The sequence below is a fragment of the Garra rufa genome, chromosome 14 (assembly GCF_049309525.1).
Source record: "Garra rufa chromosome 14, GarRuf1.0, whole genome shotgun sequence".
In the NCBI taxonomy this organism is placed as follows: domain Eukaryota; kingdom Metazoa; phylum Chordata; class Actinopteri; order Cypriniformes; family Cyprinidae; genus Garra; species Garra rufa.
Genome location: NC_133374.1, coordinates 41,804,390 through 41,831,723, shown reverse-complemented (window position 1 = coordinate 41,831,723; position 27,334 = coordinate 41,804,390). Strand labels below are relative to the sequence as shown.

The 27,334-nt window shown below is 37.5% G+C and overlaps 1 protein-coding gene across 3 annotated transcripts; it reads left to right on the top strand.

The window, feature by feature from the left end:
• The first annotated feature begins 114 nt into the window (after positions 1 to 114).
• eif4h (eukaryotic translation initiation factor 4h) lies at positions 115 to 27,334 on the top strand. Of its 3 annotated transcripts, none has more exons than XM_073817852.1 (8): positions 115 to 249; positions 7,436 to 7,623; positions 13,432 to 13,496; positions 14,136 to 14,229; positions 21,544 to 21,615; positions 22,571 to 22,741; positions 25,631 to 25,746; positions 26,854 to 27,334. In XM_073817852.1, the coding sequence occupies exons 1-8, from the start codon at positions 185 to 187 to the stop codon at positions 26,857 to 26,859; spliced, it is 777 nt and encodes a 258-aa protein (XP_073673953.1). In that variant the 5' UTR covers positions 115 to 184; the 3' UTR covers positions 26,860 to 27,334. The 3 variants fall into 3 exon arrangements, with proteins under 3 accessions (XP_073673953.1, XP_073673952.1, XP_073673954.1); XM_073817851.1 differs by having other exon boundaries at positions 21,544 to 21,633; XM_073817853.1 differs by lacking the exon at positions 21,544 to 21,615.

Genomic DNA, 27,334 nt, shown 5'->3' with positions numbered 1-27,334 from the left:
AATGCGTACCCACAGGTTATATTTAGACATTTTAAACCTATTTAAGCTATCATGACTCGAATGTATTTTAGAAACCCACAAACGGCACGTCTCAGGCACGCAGAGGACAGCTAAAGCTCGCAGCCGTATATTTTGGGGTCCTTCAGCGTCAGACTGCTGCTTTCTCTGGACAGCATCTTCGTCAATGGCGGATTACGATAACTACGATGACCGGGATCGGGCTTACGGGAGTTTTGGCGGGGGAAGAGGGTAAGAAAGCCCGAATGAGAGGAGCGTTGAAGCGTACATCTGCGCGTATATGACGGGAGGCGGCGGCTCTGTGCCTGTGACCGCGGGTTTGCAGGAGATCGAGCGGGTGTAGGCCACGCAGCAGCGGCGCGCTCCCGCTATGATGAATGAAGGCCGGGCACGAAACTCAGCCCACATGGGCTTCATGTCTCACGACCGACTCAGCATTTCAGTGCCCGTAGATGTTATGTAAAACATTCCTGCTCGTTTATCTCCATTGAATATGGTTTTTGGTGTCATAATTGGTCTGAATGATCAGGGCGATAGCGTGTCGGCGTGTTTTAGCACGGTCTGTACTGGGCCTTTGACTCCCATCTATATCCCCCTGTTGTTTTTTAACCCGCTGCATTGTTGTTTATAACTGGAATTGTTCTCATTCCACAAAAATATCGTAAGTTAGCACTTCCACCTTTTTGGACGTGCACGGTGATATTCTTTGGAGTCCATCGGGATGCCATGTAACGTTACATGGGAATAATCACGTCCATGTGACATAATTTTTAGCCTCTGGTCACTGTTTTTGCATCAGTAGCATAGGTCCATATCTACTCTGATAAACGAGGTTTATTATGTTTTCCCATCATCAGATCGACCATATCCGGTATATGCACATGTTTCAGATGGCTTTATTTGCATACGTGCCCGCTGCCTCTCACAGACATGCGTGGCATTTATCAGTGATTGAATATAGAACAGAAAGTAAGTGCTTGTTTGATGTATGAAAACTTGGCAAAGTGAGTTCTGATTTGTACTTTAGGCGTCCCTGACCTTGCTGCATAATTGCTAATGAGAAATGAGAACAAATGTGCACATAATACTGTTCAAAAGTTTGAAATGAGTGTTTTTGAGCTCTTGAGGCTCACACATTTTTGCATTCATTTCAACAAAATACAGTAGAAACAGAAATATTGTTTAAAATAAGGTGTCTATTTTGGTATTATAAATTGTAATTTATTCCAGTGATCGAAGCAGAATTTTCAGCATCATTACTCCAGTGTCTTTAGTGTCACATGACCCTTTAGAAATCAGTCTAATATGCTAAGTTTTTTTTTTTTCAGGTTTCTTTGGAGTATAGAGTGTATAAAGAATGGCATTTAGCTCAAATGGAAAGCTTTTGTAATATTACAAATGTCTTTACTCTCACTTTTGATCAATTTAAAGCATCTTTGCTGAATAAAAGTATTCATTTCTTTATTATTTTCCCCCAAAATAAAGGAAATCTTACTGACTTTAAGCTTTTGACTGAGCGTATGCTGTTACAAAAGCATTTTGCTGAGTAAAAGTAAATCTTAGTAAAAATTGTGATGCACTACTACTCAAAAGACTGAGTTCTGCAAAATATTTTTAAAAGAAAGTGGTAGTTTTATTCCGTAGGGATGCGTTAGATTAATCAAAGCTGACTGTAAAGACATTTATGATGTTACATAAGATTTTTCTTTTTAAATAAATGCTGTTCTTTTGACATAAAAGAATCGAGAAACATATGTATCGTGCACTATTAATTGGCACAGCTGTTGAGTTTTGGAGGAGGTATTGGGCAACTTTGACTAAATTGTACTGCGCAATCAGATGATCGTTGGAGTAGGGATGCACCGAAACAAATTCTTGGCCGAAGCTGAACAAAATTACACACTGGGCTGAAGGCTGATTACAGAACACGGTTTTTCGTGTTTTTGTATTTTGCCTTTTTTTTTTTTTTTCCACCATTGCATATAATAAATAGCCAATATTTGCTTTTTACAGTTTGGTCTTGCTTTTCAAAGAAAAAAAATCAATTACAAAACAACTATTTAAAAATATTTATTTAACACAACATTTTTACAGTCTAGTAGACGTTATAGCATACCAACAAAGCACAATTTAACTTAAAATTAATAAGTTAGTAAAATAATATTCTTTGGCCATTTTTAAGACCCCTTCTTGAATCAGGCATGTGTTTTTTTTAATGTACAAATAAATGCAGCCTTGCTGAGCAAAGGAGAATGTTATAATAAATGTATTAATAGAGCTGTTGTAATGATTATCATTATATTTGTCTTTTTTATTTTATTTTATAGAACAACAGTAAAATCGCAATACTGACATTTACGAATGTAGACTTTTATTTTGGCGGGAACCCACAAGAAGTCCTCAGTACTACTTTTTGCTGACAGCAGCAGATTTAGGAATGATTCTCATCACGCAGATTTTCCTGCGCTTTGGACTTTGGAATAAATACAATTCATCCGTGTATTAGACAACAAAGTTCTGTAGTTTATTTACTAATGGTTTAAGGCTATTTGGTGATTTCAGTCATCATACAGGAACCAGCAACAGCCAGCCCTTTCTCTTCTCATGGAAGACATGTGATGCGACACTAAAATGTCTCTCGCTGTCGGTGCTTGTAATGATTTTTGCATCTTTCTTGGACAGTTGTAAATGCTTCCACACTGCCCACATGTTTGCTGCGTTAGTGCGCGCCTCTTTTTGAACATTTGGTGCATCCCTACTATAAAGGGTTTACACTTACGATTTGGTCAGATACCTGGATGCGTGGCCATATTGGCGATACTCAGATATAAACAACAGCATAGATTGCACAGTTAATGTACTACTGAATACATTGTTCTGTTAATTTCCGCTGTCTAAACCATGGAAAAAAAAACTGCTAAATCATATAGAGAAGGACTTACTAAGCAGGAAAGGCTGCAATATTTTGATAAACTGTAGTTAATAGTTGGTAAAGATGGTGTTAATAAAGATATTAGCCTAATATTTCACCTACCTGACCGGAAATGATCAGAACAAATGCAAATGTTGTCAAGATTCTTGCCCTGAAAATCCTGGTTCAGTTTGGCCAACCACAAACGCCTTTTGTTCTTTAGTTTTTTACACTCTTCTCCTTAATTTGGTTTACTTTTTGGCAGTCTATAGTAGTATAAATGTTTTACCAGTTGTACCAATTATTACAGCCCAAAACATGACAATAATTGACCATTTTCAGCAGCAATATATCCGAGTTTCATTCGGTTCAGTGGCTTTGTTTACACTCAGCGCTGTGTTGTGAAAACACTCTATACAATGTTACAAGTATCATCTATGTATCTTTGTTCCATGGTTTTTTCCATCTGGTCGCTCCCACCACAGTACTTAAAGGGTTTTGATGTCACGTGGGTTTTTGGTGTTGGTGATGAATGTTTCTGTGCTGTAACTCTGAGTAGGCAGCAGCAGTCATGTGTCATTTGCTGTGGACAGCACAGGTCTGAAAACACCAGACATGCAAAGCCAAAGTGCAACAGAGAAGTCATGCTATTTGCTGGTCTCAGGCCTCCATCTGACACCAGAGGAATGTCTCTAGTATATCGGATCCCAGCAGAAGCTCTCAGATTTGCGTTGCATGGTATTTAATCTATTACAGACTGAAGATAAATTAAGAAGATGCTTTGTACTATATTTCTGTCCAAGGCACTTTGCGGCTATTGCATTTTGCACTTTTAGCTACCGGTGATAGACCAATATGTGGGCCAATATGACATTTGGTGATTTTTAAGAATATTGGCATCAGATGGTAAATGTCCAGTGTGTAGACTAACAGAAGTGATATCAACCCTCATGACAGTTTCAGAATAAAACAGACAGAGCTGTCAACAGATAATGCTCACTTTTAGCTTTAGAGGCCTTATTTATAATACATGAGTGCACACAGATTTGATCTTAGAGGTTGTATATGCAAAAACCCATGCCATCGCTCATTGTTCTTTGACATGGAAAAGTGTAGTGCTGCATCAGGGTCCAAGTGGACATATGTGACCCTGGAGCACAAAACCAGTCTTAAGTCGCTGGGATTTATTTGTAGCAATAGCCAAAAATACATTGTATGGGTCAAAATTATTGGTTTTTCTTTTATGCCAAAAATCATTAGGAAATTAAGTAAAGATCATGTTCCATGAAGATTTTTTTGTAAAATTCCTACTATAAATATATAAAAATGTAATTTTTGATTAGTAATATGCATTGCTAAGAACTTAATTTGAAGAACTTTAAAGGTGATTTTCTCAGCATTTTGATTTTTTTTTTTTGCACCCTCAGATTCCAGATTTTCAAATAGATGTATCTCGGCCAAATATTGTCCTATCCTAACAAACCATACATCAATAGAAAGCTTATTTATTGAGCTTTCATATGATGTATACATCTCAGTTTTGTAAAATTTAACCTTATGACTGGTTTTGTGGTCCAGGGTCACATATGCACTTCTCTTTATGGCATGGATTTGCAGTACTGCAAGTATTGCAAGATCAGGAAATCTAAGTGATTCTTGTTGCTTGTCATTCTCAAGTAAAGTATTTTGACAATGACTGGTGTTTTTTTTAATTTTTTTATTCCTCATTCAGCACTGATTGCTTTATACTTGCCTTAAGTATTGAATTGGCTTCCTTTGCATTTGCCATTATAATTGGGGTAAAAAAAAAAAATACATCAGGGTCAGAAATTAATATGGACCAGGGCTGCACGATATATCGAAAAATTATCACGATATTAGTATACGCGATATCAGTATCGCAGAGAGTTGCGATAATTGACATTTAATTTATGTGCCAAACATTTGTGCGTTGCATGCATAGGTTGTCCTCATTTGACCAAACAGATGGGGGCTTACTATCTTTATACCCGCCTCCCAAGTAGGTGCTATAATGCTATTGATTAGAACGGGCGAACAGGTGAACCAGGTGGCTCAGAGCAGAGAATGAAACATAAATACGGCAGGAGTATGAAGGGAGAAAATGACAGCAGCGCTGAACTTTTGCCTAAAAAGAACTGTACAGGAATTAAAATTGCCACCGTTTATGCTCCCAAAATTTAATCTGCACAACCTCAAATTATATTTGGGAGCATTTGTGCGAGAAATTGTTGTGGTGCGACTTAGTTTCATTTCTTTACAAAACTTTCACTAACCTAACTACTGCACAGACTGCTGTGAGCTGATGCGTCCGCCGTTCTCTCCAACATTACATAACCATTTAAACTTAATCTTTATTGTTACCTTCAATGAAGATTTGAGATATTAGCCGTCTTCCTGTCACTGACAATGCGCACCGCTGAACTAGGAACCGGACGTTTTTTTTCTGAAACCTCTGTTCCGGATTTGCACAAACTGCATTGCAATTAGGGGTGTGTGGTATGACGATTTTTGATTGTGGACAGTAAAAAGGTTCCGGCATTCATTCACATCAGATGATAACTCAGCGGCCGAGTTCCACTCACGAAGGGGAGTATTTTCCACTGGGGACACGCTTTTCAAAATCCTGTTGGTGTCCTCTGACTTTGAAATGGTTTGTTAAAGTAATCTCTTGTATTGCAGAGTGCATGCTATGCACTGCCGAAAGTTTCGCGCGATCCTTAAAACGAAACCAAAAGTATAACCCATAGGCTACGCGCATTTAAAAGCAATTTTAATACCCCACGTTTAGAGAGCGACTCCCCAATGCACGCAAAATAGGCTAGATAAAATATCTAGGCTGTTATTAGAATGTGGGCTGCCTAATAAGTTGTGTAGTTGTCTATAACTCTGTATCATACTTAAAAAAAAAATCTGTCTCTATTTGCACTTTGAATATTGAAAGAGTAGTCTACTTTGAATATGGCTGCATTTATTGTCTTTTTTTGTTATTTATACTGTATTTTAAAAAAAAATTGATTCTGAGGCTTTCAGAAGCAGCCCATTTGATTTGCCTGGCAATTGGAATCAGCCATGAAGAATAAAGATCAGTGCATTACTAAAAAGAAATTGGGTGCTCCTAATTTTTTTTTGATGCTCCTAACTTTTTGAAGTTTAATAGTAATTTTAATAAAATTTGTTTAATAATGTTTTATTTAAAAAAACTAACAAATGTAGGTTATCATCAGTGTTTTACTGATGTAAAATTGTTTACAGTATGTTTGGATTCCTAAAAGTTTAAGATTTTATATATAATTTTTAATTTAATTTTATTTAAGATACTGTAGTTATTTTCTTAAGTTGTCATGACAAATGACAACTTTATTTAAAAAATGGCAACAATAAACAAATAAACAGTAGCACGGTGTAGCATACTTTGTGATTATGCTTGGTCTTTCTTTGGTGCTGTTAAAACCACCATATCAAACCTGTAGCTCTTTTATGAAATGGTAGTAAATCGCAATTTTGATCAGAAAAATCGCAATTAGATTTTTTTCTCCAAATCGTGCAGCCCTACCAATGAGAATAATTCCAAGCAAAAGCACAGCTGAATTGCTTTGCATAATGATTGTGTTTTTGAATAAATTGGTTGAGTGAATAATTCAATGACATGCTCATTAAGAAAATGACTTGCTGCCATATTCTGTCAGTTTCAGTTTTGTAGTGTTTCATTAAATGTTTTTCTCAACATTAATCTCTTTATTCATTTTTAATTGCAGTGTAAAAGCATTATTTCATCTCCGAGCAGCAATAATGCACCTAAAAATGCAGTTTATGTGCTGCTACTTGTTGATTTTGATTTAGTTTGATTAGCCTGTAGTGTCTTAGAATTGTAATAAAATGATTAAGTGTAACTTCCAGACAAAATTTGATGCGTCCATCTAATAAATAAGGGTAGATGCCTGTTAAGGTAAAAAAAAAAAAAAAAAAAAAAATCACCTCTTATTGGAAAAATTTATTTGTTATTGATGTAAAGATGTCTTGACTCCTACTAATCAACAGCTGTTTTTTGCTACATCTAAAAGAAGTGTATATCTGAAGCAAGATTTTTGTACCACAGATGATTGTGAGCTCACTTAATATAGCACATGTCTGATTCAGATACTCATGAGGGAAAACACCTAGTATGTCAGACCATTACTGCTGTTCGTCCTCGACTCTCGACTCAATGCCTGTTCTTGTGTTTGTCAGCTGTTTCAAAATGTTAAGCATGATGCAAAACCATCAGAAGTGGGAGTAATTCGTTGATGAGATGCATGTTAGATTTTAAGGACAGACATGCTTGTGTTAATCAGTCGAGTGCTCTTTACGGCCATTATTAGTCTGTGTGCATCTTTTATTTGCAGTGTTTGAGGTTGGCTGGAATCACGAGTCTAGATTAATTTACCTGCATCTGGTTATTTCTGGAAGGTGTGGAGCTGATCAGGTTGTTTGTTTTTTCGAATGCAGACCCCGAGGCGGCGGCGGCTCAGGCGGACCCCGAAAGCAGAAGGATCTTCCCACAGAGCCGCCCTACACTGCATACGTCGGCAATCTGCCCTTCAACACAGTGCAAGGAGACATAGATGCCATTTTCAAAGACCTCAGCATCAGGAGTGTTCGACTAGTTCGAGACAAAGAGACAGACAAGTTCAAAGGTGGGCTGCTCTTTGAAACGCAATTAGGGTTGTAACGATATACCGGTAAGGCGGTCTTTTGCGGTTTGAACATGCACGGTTATCATACCGTAAACATTTGCATACAGTATCTCACAAAAGTGAGTACACCCTCACATTTCAGCAACCATTATATCTTCTATCATTATATCATATATCTTAAGGGACAATGCTATAGAAATGAAACTTGGATATATTTTAGAGTAGTCAGTGTGCAGCTTGTATAGCAGTATAGATTAACTGTCCCCTGAAAATTACTCAACATACAGCCATTATTGTCAAAATAGCTGGCAACGAAAGTAAGTACACCCTAAGTGAACTTATCCAAAGTATCAATATGTTGTGTTGGCACCATTGTTGTCTGGCATTGCCTTAATCATCCTGGGCATGGAATTGATTAGGGGTGGGAGAAAAAAATCGATTTTCCGATGCATCGCGATTCTCTCTTCAACGATTCTGAATCGATTCCTAATATTTCAGAATCGATTCTGAGCTTGTTTTTTTTTTTCCCGCATATGGCACGTGTGCGCGCTAGAGACGCTGCCGGCTTCATTGCACAGCATTTGCACTGTGAGACTCGTGCGCACTGCTTGACATTGTGTGCTTCCACCCGCCGTGTTTTACTTAAGTTATGCTTTCATTTCTGCCGTCTGGAATGCAGTACTATTAGATGCACTGACAGACTTTCGCGTGCGCTTTGTGTTTGTTCGTCATAAAGCTCGATTGCAGATGCGGTTAAATGCACTTGCGTTTTCAAATAGTTTTAAACGAAACTGTACATACAGTCAGTTATGTTTTCAGAGCAGGACAAAACATCTGATATATCGAAATAGATCTGTGCATCAATGGCGTTCCGTCCATAAGCTGCTAATGCTCCACATACCCAGGCTGTCAGAGAGACTGCGTTCACGTGTTAATTAATATAAACATGCTTATAAGTTGATCCCTTATTTGAGAGAGAATCTTCCGGGCAAGCAGATTCTCCGCATCTTCCTCGACTCCTCAGAATTGATGCGCATTCTCTGTTTTTCTGTCATGCGCATGATTTCATTCGTGGGGTAAGCTGTCCTCGAAGCGCTCGCCCAAGTGGAAAAACGCGTTGTTGCTGCCAGATCCTGATTGCTGAAAATCATATTGTGTTTGATGCACAACTTACTCGACTAAATCAAATGAAAAACAAAAAACATCCTAACTGTATATTATCATAATTTCTCAACAATTCAAAATGTGAAAGTCCACTGAAAAAATAGCCTATATAAAATGTCTATAATTTTTTAAAATAATAATAAACAGGGAAAAGAGGAAATATTAAAATATGATTTCGTCTCTGATTTTATTGGTTTCTAAATAATCTAAAGATATAATTATTTTTGGTATTACTGGTTTTAGCACTAAGCATGCCTGGTTTAAAAAAAAAAGTCACCGTTCGTGTGCTGTGCATTAGTTTGTTAAAGCTGCCTGTCTATGATCTCATCAGTAATAATAAAACAGCAGTAATGCTGCGGAAAAAAGAAAAACTGTCTGTAAACTTTCAGATACCTAAAGAACACTTATTTAAAATAAGTAATTGTTTTAAAAAGTACCTTGCTTATATAGTTTAAAAAAATAAAGTAAAATTGGCACAAAATAAATTTGATATAAAACATATGAAAATGTAGCCATGTGCAGTACTACTGAAAACTAAGAATGTGAGCATCATGATATTTAGTTAATAATGAAAACAGTAATTAAATTAAATTGAATCTTGAAACCAGTGAAAATTGACAAACCTACTTTTACAGAGATTTCAACTATAAACAAAAAGCGCATAAACTGCAATTTTACATGTTTTTAAAATTGTAAAGTTGTATTTGTACAGCAGAAGAATTAATTGGGGAAAAAATGTAGATCAAGAATCGTTTTAGAATCGGATCGTGACTCCCAGAATCGGAATCGGATCGGATCGTGAAGTGCCTGAAGATTCCCACCCCTAGAATTCACCAGAGCTGCACAGATTGTTGCTGGGGTTTTTTTTCTTCTACTCCTCACGGAGCTGCTGGACGTTAGACACATGGTGCTTCTCCACCTCCCGCTTCAGGATGCCCCACAGGTGCTTAATAGGGTTCAGGTCTGGAGACACACTTGACCACTCTTAACACCTTCAGCTTCCTCAACAAGGCAGCGATCATATTGGTGGTGTGTTTGGGATCATTATGTTGGAAAACTGCTATTCGGCCTAGTTTCTGGAGGGAAGGCATCATGTTCTGCTTCAGAATGTACAGTACATAATAGAATCCATGTTTCCCTCAATGAACTGCAGCACTCATGCAGCCCCAGACCATGATGCTACCACCACCATGCTTTACTGTAGGCAAGACACAATTTCCTTGGTTCTCTTCACCAGGGCATCGCCACACATGCTGGACACCATCTGGGACAAACAAGTTTATCTCATAGTCTCATCAGACCACAGGACATGGTTCCAGTAATTCATGCTCTTGAACAGGTTGTCTTCAGCAAACTGTTTCTTGTGGAGTTCTTTCTTGTGAGCCAGCTTCAGATGAGGCTTCCTTTTGTGACGACGCCAATGCAAACCGACTTGTTGCAGTGTGCGGCGTATGGTCTGAGCTAGGACTGCTTAATTATTTTGGTCAAAATCATAATCACGATTATTTAAACTATTATGACAGGGTCCAAAACTTTATATAGTGATTAATTTAAAGATAGCAATACATTGAGAGAAAAAAGATACAAATAAAAAAACAGTGCTTTAAAAAAAACTAGGGCCGGGACTTTAACGCGTTAATTTAGATTAATTAATTACACAAAAATAACGCGTTAAAATTTAACGCATTTTAATCGCACTTAGTTTTGCACCGCGGAACGTTTCTCACTGGATGAGATTCGGCGGACCGATTATACTGGAGCACCAACTAGCGTTGTTCAGACAAGCTGCGTCCGTCCTAAATAGTATATGTCCCAAATCGTAGTATGTTTAAAAAAGTATTCCAAAGATTCCCGGATGGTCTACTACTTAACGATCAATGCACACTCTAACGGCTAATATTGCCCACAACACACTGCGCCGTGAACGAGGATTCGATTAGAACTACAAACACGCATAAAAAGTGTTAAACTACAAACATGGAGGATATGCGCGACCAACGGACAGGTAGAGAAAGGGGTTTGAGTGATAAATAATCAGTGTGTAACCTGATAAAAAATATTTTTTAAATGTTATCCGTGTTATATTCCATGTGCAGCAACATTTATAATGATAGGTTTGGTCATTAACGTTTAAATGCATAATTAAGCAAACACAAGAGCAGAGTTCTCGGCATGAAAGACTCGTTAAAGAACGTGCCTCTTAATTTCTCTCTAATACGGTAGGAAATTAAATTAAACGAAATGTAGATAATGTTAACTGTGATGATTGACAGGGCAGTTTAAACAGTGACAGGATTCAGGTAACTAAGCAACAGAGCGTCCCTTAAAGAAGCAGTTATGACGAAGTATATGTCCCAAAGCTTGCCTACTATTCTGCTACAAACTCAAAAGTATGTACTTTTCTTCTCAAAAAGAGTACATACTTATAGGGCATAGTATAAGTAGGCGAATTGGGACGCAGCAAAACAAACCACGGTGAACATGGACAAAAAAGCTGATGGGACCGCTTTGGTTGGCCCAGTGGATGGGAAATTTTGTTATAAAAAACGAATGGATGGAAGCGTCGATAAGAGCATGGTTGTGTGCAAGCTATGCAACAAGGAATTCGCATATCACTGTAGCACATCGAGCCTATTGCTACAATATTGGCAATATTGCACTGGTCTGTTGCACTTGGTTGAACAAAAATAAACAATATTTTGTTGCTTAAGCTTATGTATTCAGTCATTATTCAATGGTATACTAAAAATCCATATAAAAAAACGTACTTTTCACTGTTCTCAGGTCAAATATTTATATGCGATTAAAATGCGATTAATTTCGATTAATTAATTACAAAGCCTCTAATTAATTAGATTAATTTTTTTAATCGAGCCCCGGCCCTAAAAAAAAACACTGAATACTTTTATGCAAGTCTAAAGTAGTCTAACACAGAAATTAAAGGTAATTATTTGAATGTAAAATAAAACCGCATCTTCACTGTAATAGTTAAACATGCTTCGTTTCTTATTAAAACTACAAACGTCCTTCATTCGAGCAGTGAGGGATTTTTCTCTTTTGTATTTTTGTTTTATTTATATTGGGTATATTATGTGTTGCCGCTTTAACCACAAGGTACCATTATACTGTTACACACGTATTTTCATTCTCAACTGTTTATGATCATTTAAGACATAACTGACAAGAGTTTACATGAATAATCACCAAGCGCCTCATTTTGAAATATTTTTGCATGTATTTGACCGTGTATTTGGTGCACACCTTGAGCTAAGAGATAACTTTACAACAACTGTCCATGTTCTCCGTGTAGACCGAACAGCGCAAGTTTTCTTAACGCTCTATTAAAAACACAACATCAAAGAAACATTAATAAATCAAGCACGTCCTGTTTTATGAAAGCCACGTTACATGATTTTGCTGATATGCATGTGAAATTAGGCTTTTATGGAGGAGCGAAAGCGCACCACTGGAAAGGGGGTGGAATGGGGCGCAATAATCGCTTTATTCTTGATTACTGCATTTTCATGATCGTTTGAAGCAGAAATCGAAACCGAATTTCGATTAATTGCACAGTCTGAGCACTGACAAGCTGACCTTCTACTTCTGCAACCTTTAAAGCAAAGCTGGCAGCACTCATGCATCTGTTTTCTGAAGCCAGGTTCTGCATCTGACACACAGAACGAGTGCTGAACTTCGTTGATCCACCCTTGCGAGGCCTGTTCCGAATGGAACACATCTTGGAAAACCTCTGTATGACCCTGATCACTGTAGTGTAACTCTGTTTCAGGGTGTTACTGAACCTCTAATAGCCTTGGCCATCTTTGTGGAGAGCAGCAATTCTAATTCTCAAATATTTGCCATGAGATGCCATGTTGAACATCCAGTGGTCAGTATGAAAGAATTGTACTTAAAGCGCCTAATTTTAACTGCTCTAATACAAGATACACAACTTTGTATGGTCCTGACAAACAGACAAAACAAACATGATGACTAGGACATGTGGCTTTTGCATGGTTAAACAACATACTGCTGTTATCACTTAGGGTGTACTCACTTTTGTTGCCAGCTATTTTGACAATAATGGTTGTATGTTGAGTTATTTTCAGAGGACAGCACATCTATACTGCTATACAAGCTGCACACTACTCTAAAATATATCCAAGTTTCATTTCTATACTATTGCCCCTTGAGAAGATATACTAAAATGGTTGCTGAAATGTGAGGGGTGTACTCACTTTTGTGAGATACTGTATCTACCAGTTTTAAAAAGATGAATTTATTGATCATGATGAATTATTGTTTAATATATATACCGTGAAACTGTAAAACCATGATATTTTCTGAGATGATTATCATACCATGACAATCTCATACCGTTACAACCCTAAATGCAATACATGATTAATGAGAAACACTGTTTTCTTATTATTCTTACTGGGTTTTAGGGGTCCAAAACTTTGTATTGAACTTTGATCTGCAAACATGAAGCATACCTCAAAACGTGTGGATAGTTATCTTTCTGTTGCTTAATGGGTAGAACGTGGCCCAAGACATGCTGTTAAAATTTTGGTCTAATGTACTGAAAGTGAATGTGAATAAAAGCATCTACTAAGTGATGATTTTATGTTTGTTTTCATGCTTCAGGTTTCTGTTATGTAGAGTTTGACGACTTGGAATCTCTAAAAGAGGCTTTGACATACGATGGTGCTGTAAGTCACTTAATTACACTTCATTCATATATTTTTTGTTTTTTAAGGCAGAGATATCTTAATTGTTGACATTTTGACTAGGAATGCACCAATGCATGCATTTTTAGCTGATAAAAGTGATAGATTCATAAAGCATAATACATGTGCAATAGAAAAGCTTGACAGCTGTTTAACAGTTTGCTACCTGACATAGAAAAAAATATACCCTGCAGTTCAATTTTTCAGGGGTACTTAAGATTTTTTTAGTAAGGATGACAGTTAAGTTTTTTAAATTGTTACAAAACTGTTCCAAAAGGTTTTTTTTAGAACTTTCTTTTCAAAGCATCAAAACAAATAATCCCACAAAACTTGAAACAAACTGTTTCCAGCATTGATGATAAATGTTTCTTTAGAACCAAATCTGAAGGAACATGCGATGCTAAAGACTTTTAAGTATAGAATTTTTAGGAATTTTAAGTATATTTAAATGGAAGTGTAATTTTAAATTATAATATTTCCCACTGTTTTTTTTTTTGTGTTGTTTTTCAGTCAAAAAATGCTGCCTTTGTGAACATAAGAGACTTTAAAATGAACACACTTTTGAACAGTAGTGTACTGTCTGATATACTGCGTGTTTCTAAGTATGAAGTTGTTCCACAGCTGCTAGGGGACCGATCTTTGAGGGTGGATATCGCAGAGGGCCGAAGGCAAGAACGTGGTGCCGGAGGCTTTGGCTTCCGGAAAGACGACAGAGGTACTGTGTGTGTGCCAACATATAAAAATATGACTGTCATTCATTAGAACAGTCTTTTTATGTTTCTATTTCGATTAGTGCTGTATGCTTGCATTTTGGTCTGTTTGTCTGTTGATGTTTTGCTTGTGCTGTAAGTTGTTTCCTTTCAAATATTGCAGTGTTTTTATTGTTGGAAATGAGCAATGCTAGGGATGGGTGGTCCGATTGTATTTCCGTTATAATCGTTAATCAGTAGAGATTGTTACTGTGTGAATATCAGTATCAGGTTTTCTAAAGAAATATTTATATATATTTCTTTAGAAAACCTGAAAAAAATTATATATATATATATATATTTTATTTATTTTAAGATTAGTAGCCTATTAATAGTTTACTGAAGTTTTTGGTTCATTTTAACATTACATTTCCTGAAGTAATTGCTTGCATTTAATACAGTCAGATGTTAAATTAAGAGTTCATTTAGTTCCAGACTCAAACTCCAGTTGTGGGTTTTGAGTCATATTTTTTTCTAATTCAATAAGACAGATTTAGTCTTCAGGTGAAAACAACAGACTCTTCTCTAATGCTAATCATTTAGTCCACCTCTTTCATTTTAAACGTTTAGTTCACTTTCAAAACAAAAATGTACAGATAATGTACTCACCCCCTTGTCATCCAAGATGTTACTGTCTTTCTTTCTTCAGTCGTAAAGAAATTGTTCTTTGAGGAAAACATTTCAGGATTTCTCTCTATATAGTGGACTTCTACGGTGCCCCCAAGTTTGAACTTCCAAAATGCAGTTTAAACACAGCTTCAAAGGACTCTAAATGATCCCAGCCGAGGAAGAATGGTCTTATCTAGCAAAACAATCAGTTATTTTCTAAAAACATTTACAATTTATATATCTCTAAACCAGGGGTCCCCAAACTTTTTTCTGAGCGGGCCACATAATTTTCTTTTCTTTAATGGGGGGTCGGGTCGGTTTATAAAAAAAAAATTCCATGGGCTGGAATAATTACTATTATTATTATTATTTTATTATGATTTTACCTGTATTTATTATACCTTTTAATGCTAGAATAGTTTATTTTTATTTTTTTATGCACCAGACAGACAAATGATCATTTCTTTTCAAAAGATATACAGATGCTTCTCAGTAAATTAGAATGTCATGGAAAAGTTCATTTATTTCAGTAATTCAACTCAAATTGTAAAACTTGCATATTAAATAAATTGAATGCGCACAGAGTGAAGTAGTTTAAGTCTTTGGTTCTTTTAATTGTGATGATTTGGCTCACATTTAACAAAACCCCACCAATTCGCTATCTCAACAAATTAGAATATGGTGACATGCCAATCAGCTAATCAACTCAAAACACCTGCAAAGGTTTCCTGAGCCGTCAAAATGGTGTCTCAGTTTGGTTCACTAGGCTACACAATCATGGGGGAAGACTGCTGATCTGACAGTTGTCCAGAAGACAACCATTGACACCCTTCACAAGGAGGGTAAGCACAAACATTCATTGCCAAAGAAGCTGGCTGTTCACAGAGTGCTGCATCCAAGCATGTTAACAGAAAGTTGAGTTGAAGAAAAAAAAGTGTGGAAGAAAAAGATGCACAACCAACCGAGAAAAACTTTGGGTAACTGGGAGATGAGTGAGTTCTTGCTTTTGCACCTGTCCCACAAGCAGTGCTAGTTTCACCTCAAATGCTATTGAGTCATTTTGTCATCGCTCTTTTCTAGCTGGCTTGCGCATCACCTGTTTGATCATGATGACGAATTATGTTGAATGTACCATTCTGTTGGTGAATTTAACAAATAATTAGGCTATGTTAATAACTAAGGGAAATTTTAGTTTGAAAGCCAACCTTTATTATCAAATACCGACATGATAAAAGTAAAACATATTAAAATTACATTTTCAAAATATGTCTCTGGCATTGTTCAGAGGGCCGGTCCAAATGTGGAGGCGGGCCGCATTCGGCCCCCGGGCCTTAGTTTGGGGTCCCCTGCTCTAAACAGAGTACACACAGAGCTAAACAAGACGAGCATTTGAGGTTAAATATATAAATAGTATTTTTTTTTTGCTAGATAAGACCCTACTTTCCTCGGCTGTGATCGTTTAGAGCCATTTGAAGTTGCATTTCGGAAGTGCAAACTCGGGGCCACCATAGAAGTCCATTATATGGAGAGAGATCCTTAAGTGTTTTCCTTAAAAACATGATTTCCTTACGACTGAAGAAAGAGAGACATGAACATCTTGCATGACACAATTATCTGTGAATATTTGATCTGAAAGTGAACTACTCCTTTAACTTTAAATGTTCACAATTGCTAAGCAACTTCAGTTCATTTGGTGGTGTGTGTATATTATGTATCTTATAGGGATGTAACAATATCAAAATCTCACAATACTATACAACCCCTGGCAAAAATTATGGAATCACTACACTTGTTCACCCCAATTTTTTTACTTTATAACAAATAAACCCATTTTTTTTTTTTTGTTTAATTATTCAACACTCTGGTTAAGTAAAACATACCTCAAACAAATGAAATTAAAATAGTTGAATTAATGGAAAATTATTTTCCGTTTCAAGTAGAGGAAAACATTATGGAATCATTTAATGTTGAGGTAATTTTTATTTGTGAAACATATCTAAACATGTCTAAAAAGCTAATTAGTCAGCAGTTAAAAGAGAGTGATTACAGACCTTAATGAGCTGTTGAACATGGCTAATTGTAAGGAAACATGTCCCCAATAAGAAAGCTGTCAGTTGAAATGATGGAAAGGATTATACAATTCTTTCAAGATGGAAATCCATTGTGGAGTGTGGCAAAAAAAAGTTTTTTCCCACTCAGCTGTTTCTAAAATTTGGTGCAAATATGAACAATTTGCTTTGAAAATAGAAAATGCACAACAAAAGAAATGAAGAACAAATTGGTGGAAACAGGAGTTGATGTGTGTGACAGAATTGTAACAAACCGGCTGAATGAAATGAGATTTACTTCAAATGAAAACCAGCGTTAACACTTAAATACAAAATAAAACAAGATTACAGTGGAAAGGCATAAAGAGAAGGCATGGAGTGTGGATGATTGGATGAAAGTGATATTCAGTGATGAATCCCAAGTCTGCAATGGACAAGGAGATGATGGTGGAACTTTTGTCTTGTGCCGTTCTAATGAAATGTACAAAGATGACTGCCTGAAGAAAACAATCTAATTTTCCAACTCATTTATAATATGGGGTTGCATGTCAGGTAAAAGACCAGAGGAATGGCAATCCTTACCTCAACAGTCAATTCACAGGTTTACACTGAAACTTTGGACACTTTTCTCGTTCTATCAATAGAAAAAAGTTTGGAGATGGTCTTAGTATGATAATGGACCTTGCCACAGAGCAAAGAGTGTTAAAGCTTTTCTTCAGGAAAGGCACTTTAACTCAATGACATGGCCGGCACACAGTCCAGATCTCAATCTGATTGAAAATATATGGTGGAAATTGAAAAAACTGGCCATGACAAGGCTCCATCTTGCAAAGCTGATCTGTCAACCGCTATTCAAGAAAGCTGGAACCAGCTTGTTGAAGAAAATTGTTTTTCATTAGTGAAGTCCATGCCCTAAAGAATTCAGGCTGTCATAAATGCCAGAAGAGGAGCAACAAAATACTAATTGTGTTTTTTGGTTGATAATTCCTGAGTGATTCCATAATTTTGTCTTGTACTTGATATGGAAAATAATTAATTCATTCATTAATTCTAAGGCACAAAAAAAAAACACAAGATCATGAGTTGATCGCCTGAACAATGTGTGTGCTTCACTTTGTGCAGTCAAACAGACTTGAAGGGATTTTGGTTTTAGTTCATTTGACACAAACTGTGTGGAAGCGTAATGGCCCACTTTAATGGACATTAAAGACCTTTTATGCTAGAACAAATAAATATAGAAGTTTAAATATATTTTAAAAACTACTCTTTTGCCTGGAAGACTTATCGTTTTATATCACCATATTGATAATATCGTTACATCTCTAGTATCTTATAACATACATGGCTCTTTCTTTCACACTTTTCAAGTTATAATGTTAATGTCCTGTTTTGAGGTTGTTTGTTCAAGCAATTATTAGACATTAATTTGAGTATTTGTATCTTATTTTAGAGAAAATACATGTTGTGGTAACTCATTTGTAAAATATTTAATTAGTTGGTTCAAACTGTTATTAGATACAAATTGATAATTTGTAAAAAAAAATAAATAAATAAATAACTGTATTTCCCCAAAATTACGGTACCAAATGTTTAATATAAAGTTTTTACTGTATTTCTTTGTGCCATAACCCAATTGTGATCGTACCGCCAACCCCTAAGCAATGCTCAATATTACTTTGTGCTCTTTGTGTCTTCTGCGTCTTTTTCTGAACTGTTCTGCTTGCTTATATTGCATATAGCTATATTTAATCCATTGCTCATACTACACGAACCGAGCACTTCTTAAAGCGATGGTTTACACAAAAATGAGAATTCTGCAATTTACTCACCCACAAGATCTTCCAGACCTGTATGTGTTTGTTTCTTCTGCTGAACACACAAGATATTTTTGGTTGTACACTGAAGATTTTTATTTGTCAAATTTTTGCACGCACATTTTATTTTTTAAAGTAAAATAAGTATGGAATTAAGTAAAATCTACTTAACTAATTTAAGTAAAATTAGCAAAGGAAATGAGTATATTTGAGTAATTTCTACTTAATTATTTTAAGTTTGCTCTGCAGTCCTCAAGTACAATTCACTCAGGCACGGTTTGTAAACTTTGCTCAAACATCATAGCACTGAAAAAAATGCCTTTAAAGCATTTGGTTCATTTAAGGTTTTAAGGTTATATGTTGACCCAATGTAGTTACTAACCAAGTGTACACAAAGACCTCAATACTTGGCACGTGGTACACAATGACGGTAAAAATCAGTGAATAGTTTTTGAGTGTGAATGGGTCGTTTTGAGTAGAAAATGAACTCTAGATGTTGCAAAACAGCAAGTTACTTAACCTAACAACAAAAGCAACCATAAAACAGTGTAAATGCATCTCAAAAACATTTAACCTTAATTATTCATGCCTAAGTGCATGATGGGAACAGGATTGTTTACTTAATCTTTGTAAAAATAACAAACAATTCCAAGTAAAATATACTTATAAATTCAAATTTTAAATTCTACAAGCTTAAATGGAGTACTGATACTTTTTTTCTTACCTGAACTCAATTATTTAAGTAGAAATTACATTTGTTTTCCTGTATTATTTACTTCACCACAAAATCATTTTTATCCATGTACAGTCGTGGCCAAAAGTTTTGAGAATGACACAAATATTAGTTTTCACAAAGTTTGCTGCTAAACTGCTTTTAGATCTTTGTTTCAGTTGTTTCTGTGATGTACTGAAATATAATTACAAGCACTTCATACGTTTCAAAGGCTTTTATCGACAATTACATGACATTTATGCAAAGAGTCAGTATTCGCAGTGTTGGCCCTTCTTTTTCAGGACCTCTGCAATTGGACTGGGCATGCTCTCAATCAACTTCTGGGCCAAATCCTGACTGATAGCAACCCATTCTTTCATAATCACTTCTTGGAGTTTGTCAGAATTAGTGGGTTTTTGTTTGTCCACCCGCCTCTTGAGGATTGACCACAAGTTCTCAATGGGATTAAGATCTGGGGAGTTTCCAGGCCATGGACCCAAAATTTCAACGTTTTGGTCCCCGAGTCACTTAGTTATCGCTTTTGCCTTATGGCACGGTGCTCCATCGTGCTGGAAAATGCATTGTTCTTCACCAAACTGTTGTTGGATTGTTGGAAGAAGTTGCTGTTGGAGGGTGTTTTGGTACCATTCTTTATTCATGGCTGTGTTTTTGGGCAAAATTGTGAGTGAGCCCACTCCCTTGGATGAGAAGCAGCCCCACACATGAATGGTCTCAGGATGCTTTACTGTTGGCATGACACAGGACTGATGGTAGCGCTCACCTTTTCTTCTCCGGACAAGCCTTTTTCCAGATGCCCCAAACAATCGGAAAGAGGCTTCATCGGAGAATATGACTTTGCCCCAGTCCTCAGCAGTCCATTCGCCATACTTTTTGCAGAAGATCAATCTGTCCCTGATGTTTTTGTTTTTTTTTGGAGAGAAGTGGCTTCTTTGCTGCCCTTCTCGACACCAGGCCATCTTCCAAAAGTCTTGGCCTCAATGTGAGTTCAGATGCGCTCACACCTGCCTGCTGCCATTCCTGAGCAAGCTCTGCACTGGTGGCACTCCGATCCCGCAGCTGAATCCTCTTTAGGAGACCATCCTGGCGCTTGCTGGACTTTCTTGGACGCCCTGAAGCCTTCTTAACAAGAATTGAACCTCTGTCCTTGAAGTTCTTGATGATCTTATAAATTGTTGATTTAGGTGCAATCTTAGTAGCCACAATATCCTTGCCTGTGAAGCCATTTTTATGCAACGCAATGATGGCTGCACGCGTTTCTTTGCAGGTCACCATGGTTAACAATGGAAAAACAATGATTTCAAGCATCACCCTCCTTTTAACATGTCAAGTCTGCCATTCTAACCCAATCAGCCTGACATAATGATCTCCAGCCTTGTGCTCGTCAACATTCTCACCTGAGTTAACAAGACGATTACTGAAATGATCTCAGCAGCTCCTTTAATGACAGCAATGAAATGCAGTGGAAAGTTTTGTTTGGGATTATGTTAATTTTCATGGCAAAGGAGGACTATGCAATTCATCTGATCACTCTTCATAACATTCTGGAGTATATACAAATTGCTATTATAAAAACTTAAGCAGCAACTTTTCCAATTTCCAATATTTCTGTAATTCTCAATTTTGGCCACGACTGTATATGGGTAATCTAACAGTTTATGGTCCTGCCAATTGTTCGATTACTTTTTTTTTTTTTTTTTTTAAATTGAAGAAACTCATACAGGTTTCAATAATGTGAGAATGAGTAAGTAATGATACTGTTTTTATTTTTGAGTGAACTATGGCTTTAAGCCAGGCTTCGCACAGTCATTGTTCATGTACATACTTCATCTTCAGATATTTTTGTACTTCTCTGTTTTTCCATCCCTCAATAGAAAACCCTTTCTAGCTCCTCTTCCTTCCCCTCTAACAAATGGAGTGCTTTCCTATAGGCTAAACTTCCCTGTCCAGCTGGTGTCTTCCTGTAAGCGCTGTTGATCTGATCGGTTCTGTTGAGCCGTTATGTGGGTGGGCCTTTCTTTCACCCTGATCTCAGCTTTGAATTGTTGCCCGTATTAAACAGCCCCCTGTCCCTTTCAGGCCGTGGTGGCTCACGTGGGGCCAGAGGAGGGGGACGCGACTCCAGAGACGACTTCGACCAATCTGGAGGAGGTGCGACATCTGAAATGGGCAAGGACAGGAACCCTTGGGGTGTTAGCTGTAGATAATCAGCTCTAGATAGTCAATATAGCAAAAAATCACATCTGTGGTGTGATATGGCCACAGACGATTCAGGTGTGTTCCTCATTTTGTAAAAATGAACAGAAAACATGATTGCAATAAATGCACTCAATGAAAGCCTAATAAGCAACAGGGTACAAGAAAAATGAAAGGTTTTAGGACAAGTATTTCATTAGCGTTTTTTGGTAATGTTACACGCATACACACAAATATATATAATACAATTATGCACTGTAATGTTATGATCATTACATTAATTTAAATAATAATGTCAATAAAATCAGCATACATTCAAAATGACAAATAATCACGTGTGAATTCGGATTTGTTCATATATTAAGAAAATATGTTAAAATAACATTGCAAAGCTCATAATGGCATAATTATGATTATGAAATAAATAATGGAATAAATACACTTTTTATTACAGTTTTGTGGTGAAACAAAATGTTTGTGACATTCACCCTATTAAATGTAGATATTTTTCTCAGTCACCTTTACAAACTGAGGAAGTAGTCAAAACACTCACACAAAATAAAATAGCCACAGGACTTTATCAGCAGGGATCTTGATATTGCATATTTATGTTTTGCCTTTTTCTTATATTTAAAGTTAATTTTTGAACATTGATCTCTCAGGGATCTCTCAGTCATCTCATTGCCATCAGTCATTTTATCAGCGGAGTCTCCTTGCTGATCTGGAGTCAGAATTTCTCCCAAAATTGAAGTTGCCTATAAATACTGATCTGGGATCAGATTTTCTTTTTTCTTTTTGCAAGTCCTCCTATAACATATCCTGGATCAGTATTTTAGCACAACTTTGCAGTGGAGTGGGAGAATGATGGACCTGTTAACTAAATCGCACTTTTTTATGTTCCCCCCCACAGGATTTAGAGATGATGACTTCATGGGTGGGAGGAGTCGAGGAGGCGGTCGCCCTGGTGACAGAAGGGGGGCCGGAGGTGGAGGTGGAGGCGGAGGCGGAGGCATGGGCATGGGGCGCTTCAGAGATGGACCTCCTCGCGGAGGCTCGACGGACTTCAGAGAACCCTCTGACGGTGTGTCACATGAATTTATTCAGATACCTTTATATACAGTGCATCCAGAAAGTATTCACAGCGCTTCACTTTTTCCACATTTTATGTTACAGCCTTATTCCAAAATAAATTCAATTCATTATTTTCCTCAACATTCTACAGACAATACCCTTTAATGACAACGGAAAAGAAGTTGTACACATCACACGTACATAATAGGGATGGATCGAATGTTCTGCAACTGAAATTATCCGACCGAAAATAGCAAAAAAATCAAAGCGAAAAAGAATAAGTGAAAAGGCAGAATACATTTTGTTATCTTTTTTTTTTTTTTTTTTTTTGTGAAAAGCAAGACAAAACTGTAAAAAGCACATTTTGGCTATTTAACTTATGCGGTGGTGAAAAAAATTGGCAAAATACATTGGGAAAAAACACAAAAAAACATGTTCGTTAATCGGTCTTCGTCCCAGTGTTTAATTTTGTTCGCCTTCGGCCAAGAATTTTTATTTTGGTGCATCCCAGTATTCACAGCCTTTGCCCAATACTTTGTTGAAGCACGTTTGGCATCAATTACAGCCTCAAATCTTTTTGAGTATGATGCTACACGTTTTGCTCATCATCATTTGGCAGTTATCTGCCGTTCTTATCTCTTCACCTTTCAAGCTCTGTCAGGTTGGATGGGGGCAGATGGACATTTTCAGGTTTTTCCAGAAATGTTTGATTGGGTTCAAGTCCAGGCTCTGTCTGGGACACTCAAGGACATTCACAGTTGTTTGTAAGTCACTCTTGCTGTGTGCTTAGGCTCATTGTCCTGTTGGAAGGGTGTACCTTTTGCCCAGTCTGAGGTTCTGAATGCTCTGGACTGGGTTTTCATTAGGGCTATCTCAATATCTTGGTGCATTGAGCTTTTCTTCAACTCTGACGTGTCTCTCAGTTCCTGCCACGGAATAACAGCCCCATAGCATGAGGCTGCTACCAGCACACTTTACTTTTGTGATGGTAATCTGCAGGTGATGAGCAGTGCCTGGTTTCCTTCAAACAATGATGCTTGAAATTGAGGTTCATCGGACCAGAGAGTCTAGTTTCTCACAGTCTGAGGGTCCTTTAGGTGCTTTTGTGCAAATTCCAAGTGTGTTTTCATGTGTCTTCACTGAGGAGAGGATTAAGTTTGGCCACACCTCCATAAAGCCCAGATCGATGGAGTGTTGCTGTGATGTTTGTCCTTGTGTAAATTTCTTCCATCTCCACATGATCATGGAGCTCAACTAGAGTGACCATCAGCTTCTTGGTCACAAAGGCCCTTCTCACTCAATTGCTCAGTTTGGCCAGGAGGCCAGCTCTAGGAAGAGTCCTGGTGGTTTCAAACTTCTTCCATTTACTGATGATGGGGGCCACTGTGCTCATTGTGACCTTCAATGCTACAGAATTTTTTTTCTGTACCCTTCCCCAGATCTGTGGCTCAATACAATCCTGTCTCGGAGGTCTACAGACAATTTCTTGGACTTCATGCCTATGTTTTTTCTGAGGAATGCACTGGTTAACTGTGAGACCTTATGTAGACGTGTGCCTTTTCAAATCATGTCCATCTCAGTTGGAGTTTTCCACAGGTGGACTCCAATCAAGTTGTAGAAACATCTAAAAGATGATCAGTGGATGCGGGATGCACCTGAGCTCAATTTTGAGTGTCATGGCAAAGGCTGTGAATACTTATGTACGTGTGTGTGTGTGTGTGTGTGTGTGTGTTTTTATAAATTTGCAAAGATTTCAAACAAACTTTCTTTCACGTTGTCATTATGGGGTCTTGTTTCTAGAATTTGGAGGAAAATAATGAATTGGATACATTTTGGAATAAGGCTGTAACATTACAAAATGTGGAAAAGTGAAGTGCCGTGAATACTTTCCGGAGACACTGTATGTGCAAACGTATTTTTATCTGTCATAATTCTATGAAATGAAGAGCATACACTACACAAAGATGAAGCTTTCTAGAGCGCAAATGCTTTGGAAGGCTGTGCTCTCTCATTTGTATGCATACACATACAAAAACTTTGCATTTTAGAAAAATATGGTAACATGCTCTGACTTGCTTTTTTTTTTTTAGCATTTTAGGTAATGTTAACTAGATGCAATTATTGGACAGAATTTTGTTTCAGCCATAATGTTAACCAATAGCCAAATTGTTGTCTTGGGGTATAATCAGTGCTTAATTTGAGCCAGATCCTGTTCCGGAAAGTGTACGATTTTGGATTTTTGCGTTCTGGTATTTGTTTTTAAAGGTCTGGCATTAACAAGATTTTGACCGTGTGTGCATACAAGCCAGAGCAAGCACTGGTTTATGTAGGTATATGTTGAGGTTATGTATTGGTCCTCAACATATTTTTGACCAATCAACTTTCTTAAGTTCAAAATCGCTCTCATTGGTTGGTGCCTTGTCTGTAACCACTCTCTTCAAGCGTGCAGTGCTCTCAAAACATATTTAGTAAGCAGCGAAATGTTTTAGAGAGTGTAATAACAGGACCAGAAATGATACCAAATCAAGTGAGAAGTTATAATGTATAAACATTATAAACACTAGACCTGTAATGAAACCTCATTTAAATGTAACTGTATTCAGAACAAAACAAGAATAAAAAAAATATAAAAAGCTAAGAAACCAAAACAAAGCGAAACCGTAAGTATCAGGTGTTGGGCTCACGTAGCTTTGTATTTCACAGACGTTGGATGGAACGTCCTCCACATGAGCAAAACTGCTTGGCATAACAGCAGTGTGGATCGGTTATATAGGCTACAGACTATTTAACTTGCACACTCACATTAAAAACAGCATTTGTGTTTTTGTAAAATAAAGCAAAGCAAGTTTCTTGATCCAGTCCTGGTGTCTCATTTTTATTTTTATTTTTTCCCCTGCAGAGGAAAGAGCGCAGAGACCAAGGCTACAGCTGAAGCCGCGTACGGTGGCAGCTCCCCTTAACCAAGTGGCCAACCCCAACTCGGCCATCTTTGGGGGTGCCAAACCCAGGGAGGAGGTAATTCCCAAAGACAAACACTAAGAGACTGCAGCCTCCCTCTGCACTCCGGAAGGAAGGAAGGAAGGAAGGAAGGGAGGGAGGAGGAGAGAAAGATGGGGAGGGATATTCGGGGAGGGAAGGGCGAGGTACAGGGATGACGGAAAAAAAAACGTATCATGCCAACGGGAATGCGATAAGACCTGTCATCATTCCTACCTGTTAGAGATGAACGGAGTCCCTACGAATTCAGATCGCGCGATTTACATATTTATTCAGCTGAGAAAAAAAAAAAACACAATACAAAAAGACCACGCCCACATCGATCGCTCGATCATTCGTCCGATCGTCATGACACCTGCACACACCAACGAGCAGCTCGTGAATGCATGGCAAAACTGTTTAACAATGGTTTTATGTCCACCTTTGCTTCCCTGTAATTAGTGCCTGCTCTGTACTGTAGTTTTCGTCAGGGGTGACGATCCGAAAGGTTTTCTTTATTTTTGGAGCTGCTCTCTTAAATGGAATGGACACTGATTATAAATGTTTTGTTTTATAGCTGTAGGCTAAATTACACGCGCCCTTTTATCGTACGAAAATTGGTGACACTGATTTGGTTTGTGCGTTTTTGTTTTTTTTAGCGGGGCAGCTAGCTAACGTTTCCACAGTTGACTTTCATAATAGCGTTCGCGAGAAACAGTATTAGGATTGAATTACCATCGTTTTGTATTTTGTTCTTCGGATTTTTGATGGACTGCACCTATGAATATTTCTTTTTTTAATTATTTTTCTCTTTCTCTTTGCTGTGATTTCCAACGACGGCACGAGATTTCAGTCGATTCACGTACGCAAACCTAAGAACGCACGCTGGATTGTACATGTGGTGCTTGTCCTCTCCCTAGTCCTCATGGTGTGTGTAAATTGGCGTGTTAAAGCACAACGTAGTCCAGCTGTACAGTCGGAGAGCCGTGCATCTTAGTAGATCCACACGAGGCGCACTCTTCTCGTTTGTGTTGCATTGATTCTAATATTGCTTTGTCAGAATGTTCATGTGCAAATTTTCACCGTCTCCTACGATGGACTCTGTGTAACCATTTTGTTCTTGTTTTATGTTTCCGTTCTCTAAAGAATTAATATCTGTGTCAGTGTGGCTGCATTATTCCGGAAGGCTATACTGGATTCTACTGGCTTTGATCATCATAAAATCTTTCAAAGACTTCAGTGACGCGCAGGCAGGGGCACGAGGTGCTGGTCTCCTCTCGAATCCAAACGAGCCCTCATCTGATTGGCTTAAAAAAAGCATGCGGAGGTGGGGGCTTTAGAAAGGGGTGGGGCACAGTCTTAACTCCGCCTCTGCCTGTCCTCGCTGGCTCCTCCCACCATCCGCCTCAAAGAACCAAAACTTGGAGGACGGCATCTCCAGGTCGATTGTGTTTAAAGGACTTCAACATCTCTTCCCCTTCCCAAAGCATCTTGTGTTTTTGAATTTGTAGACGCGCGGATGTAATTGCCGCCGTGTTCTTTTTATATTTTGCTCTTTAAATTTCTTTACTGTATTTGAGGATTAAAACGTTGAGCTTCATTCTTAATTAAACCATTTCAAAGTGAA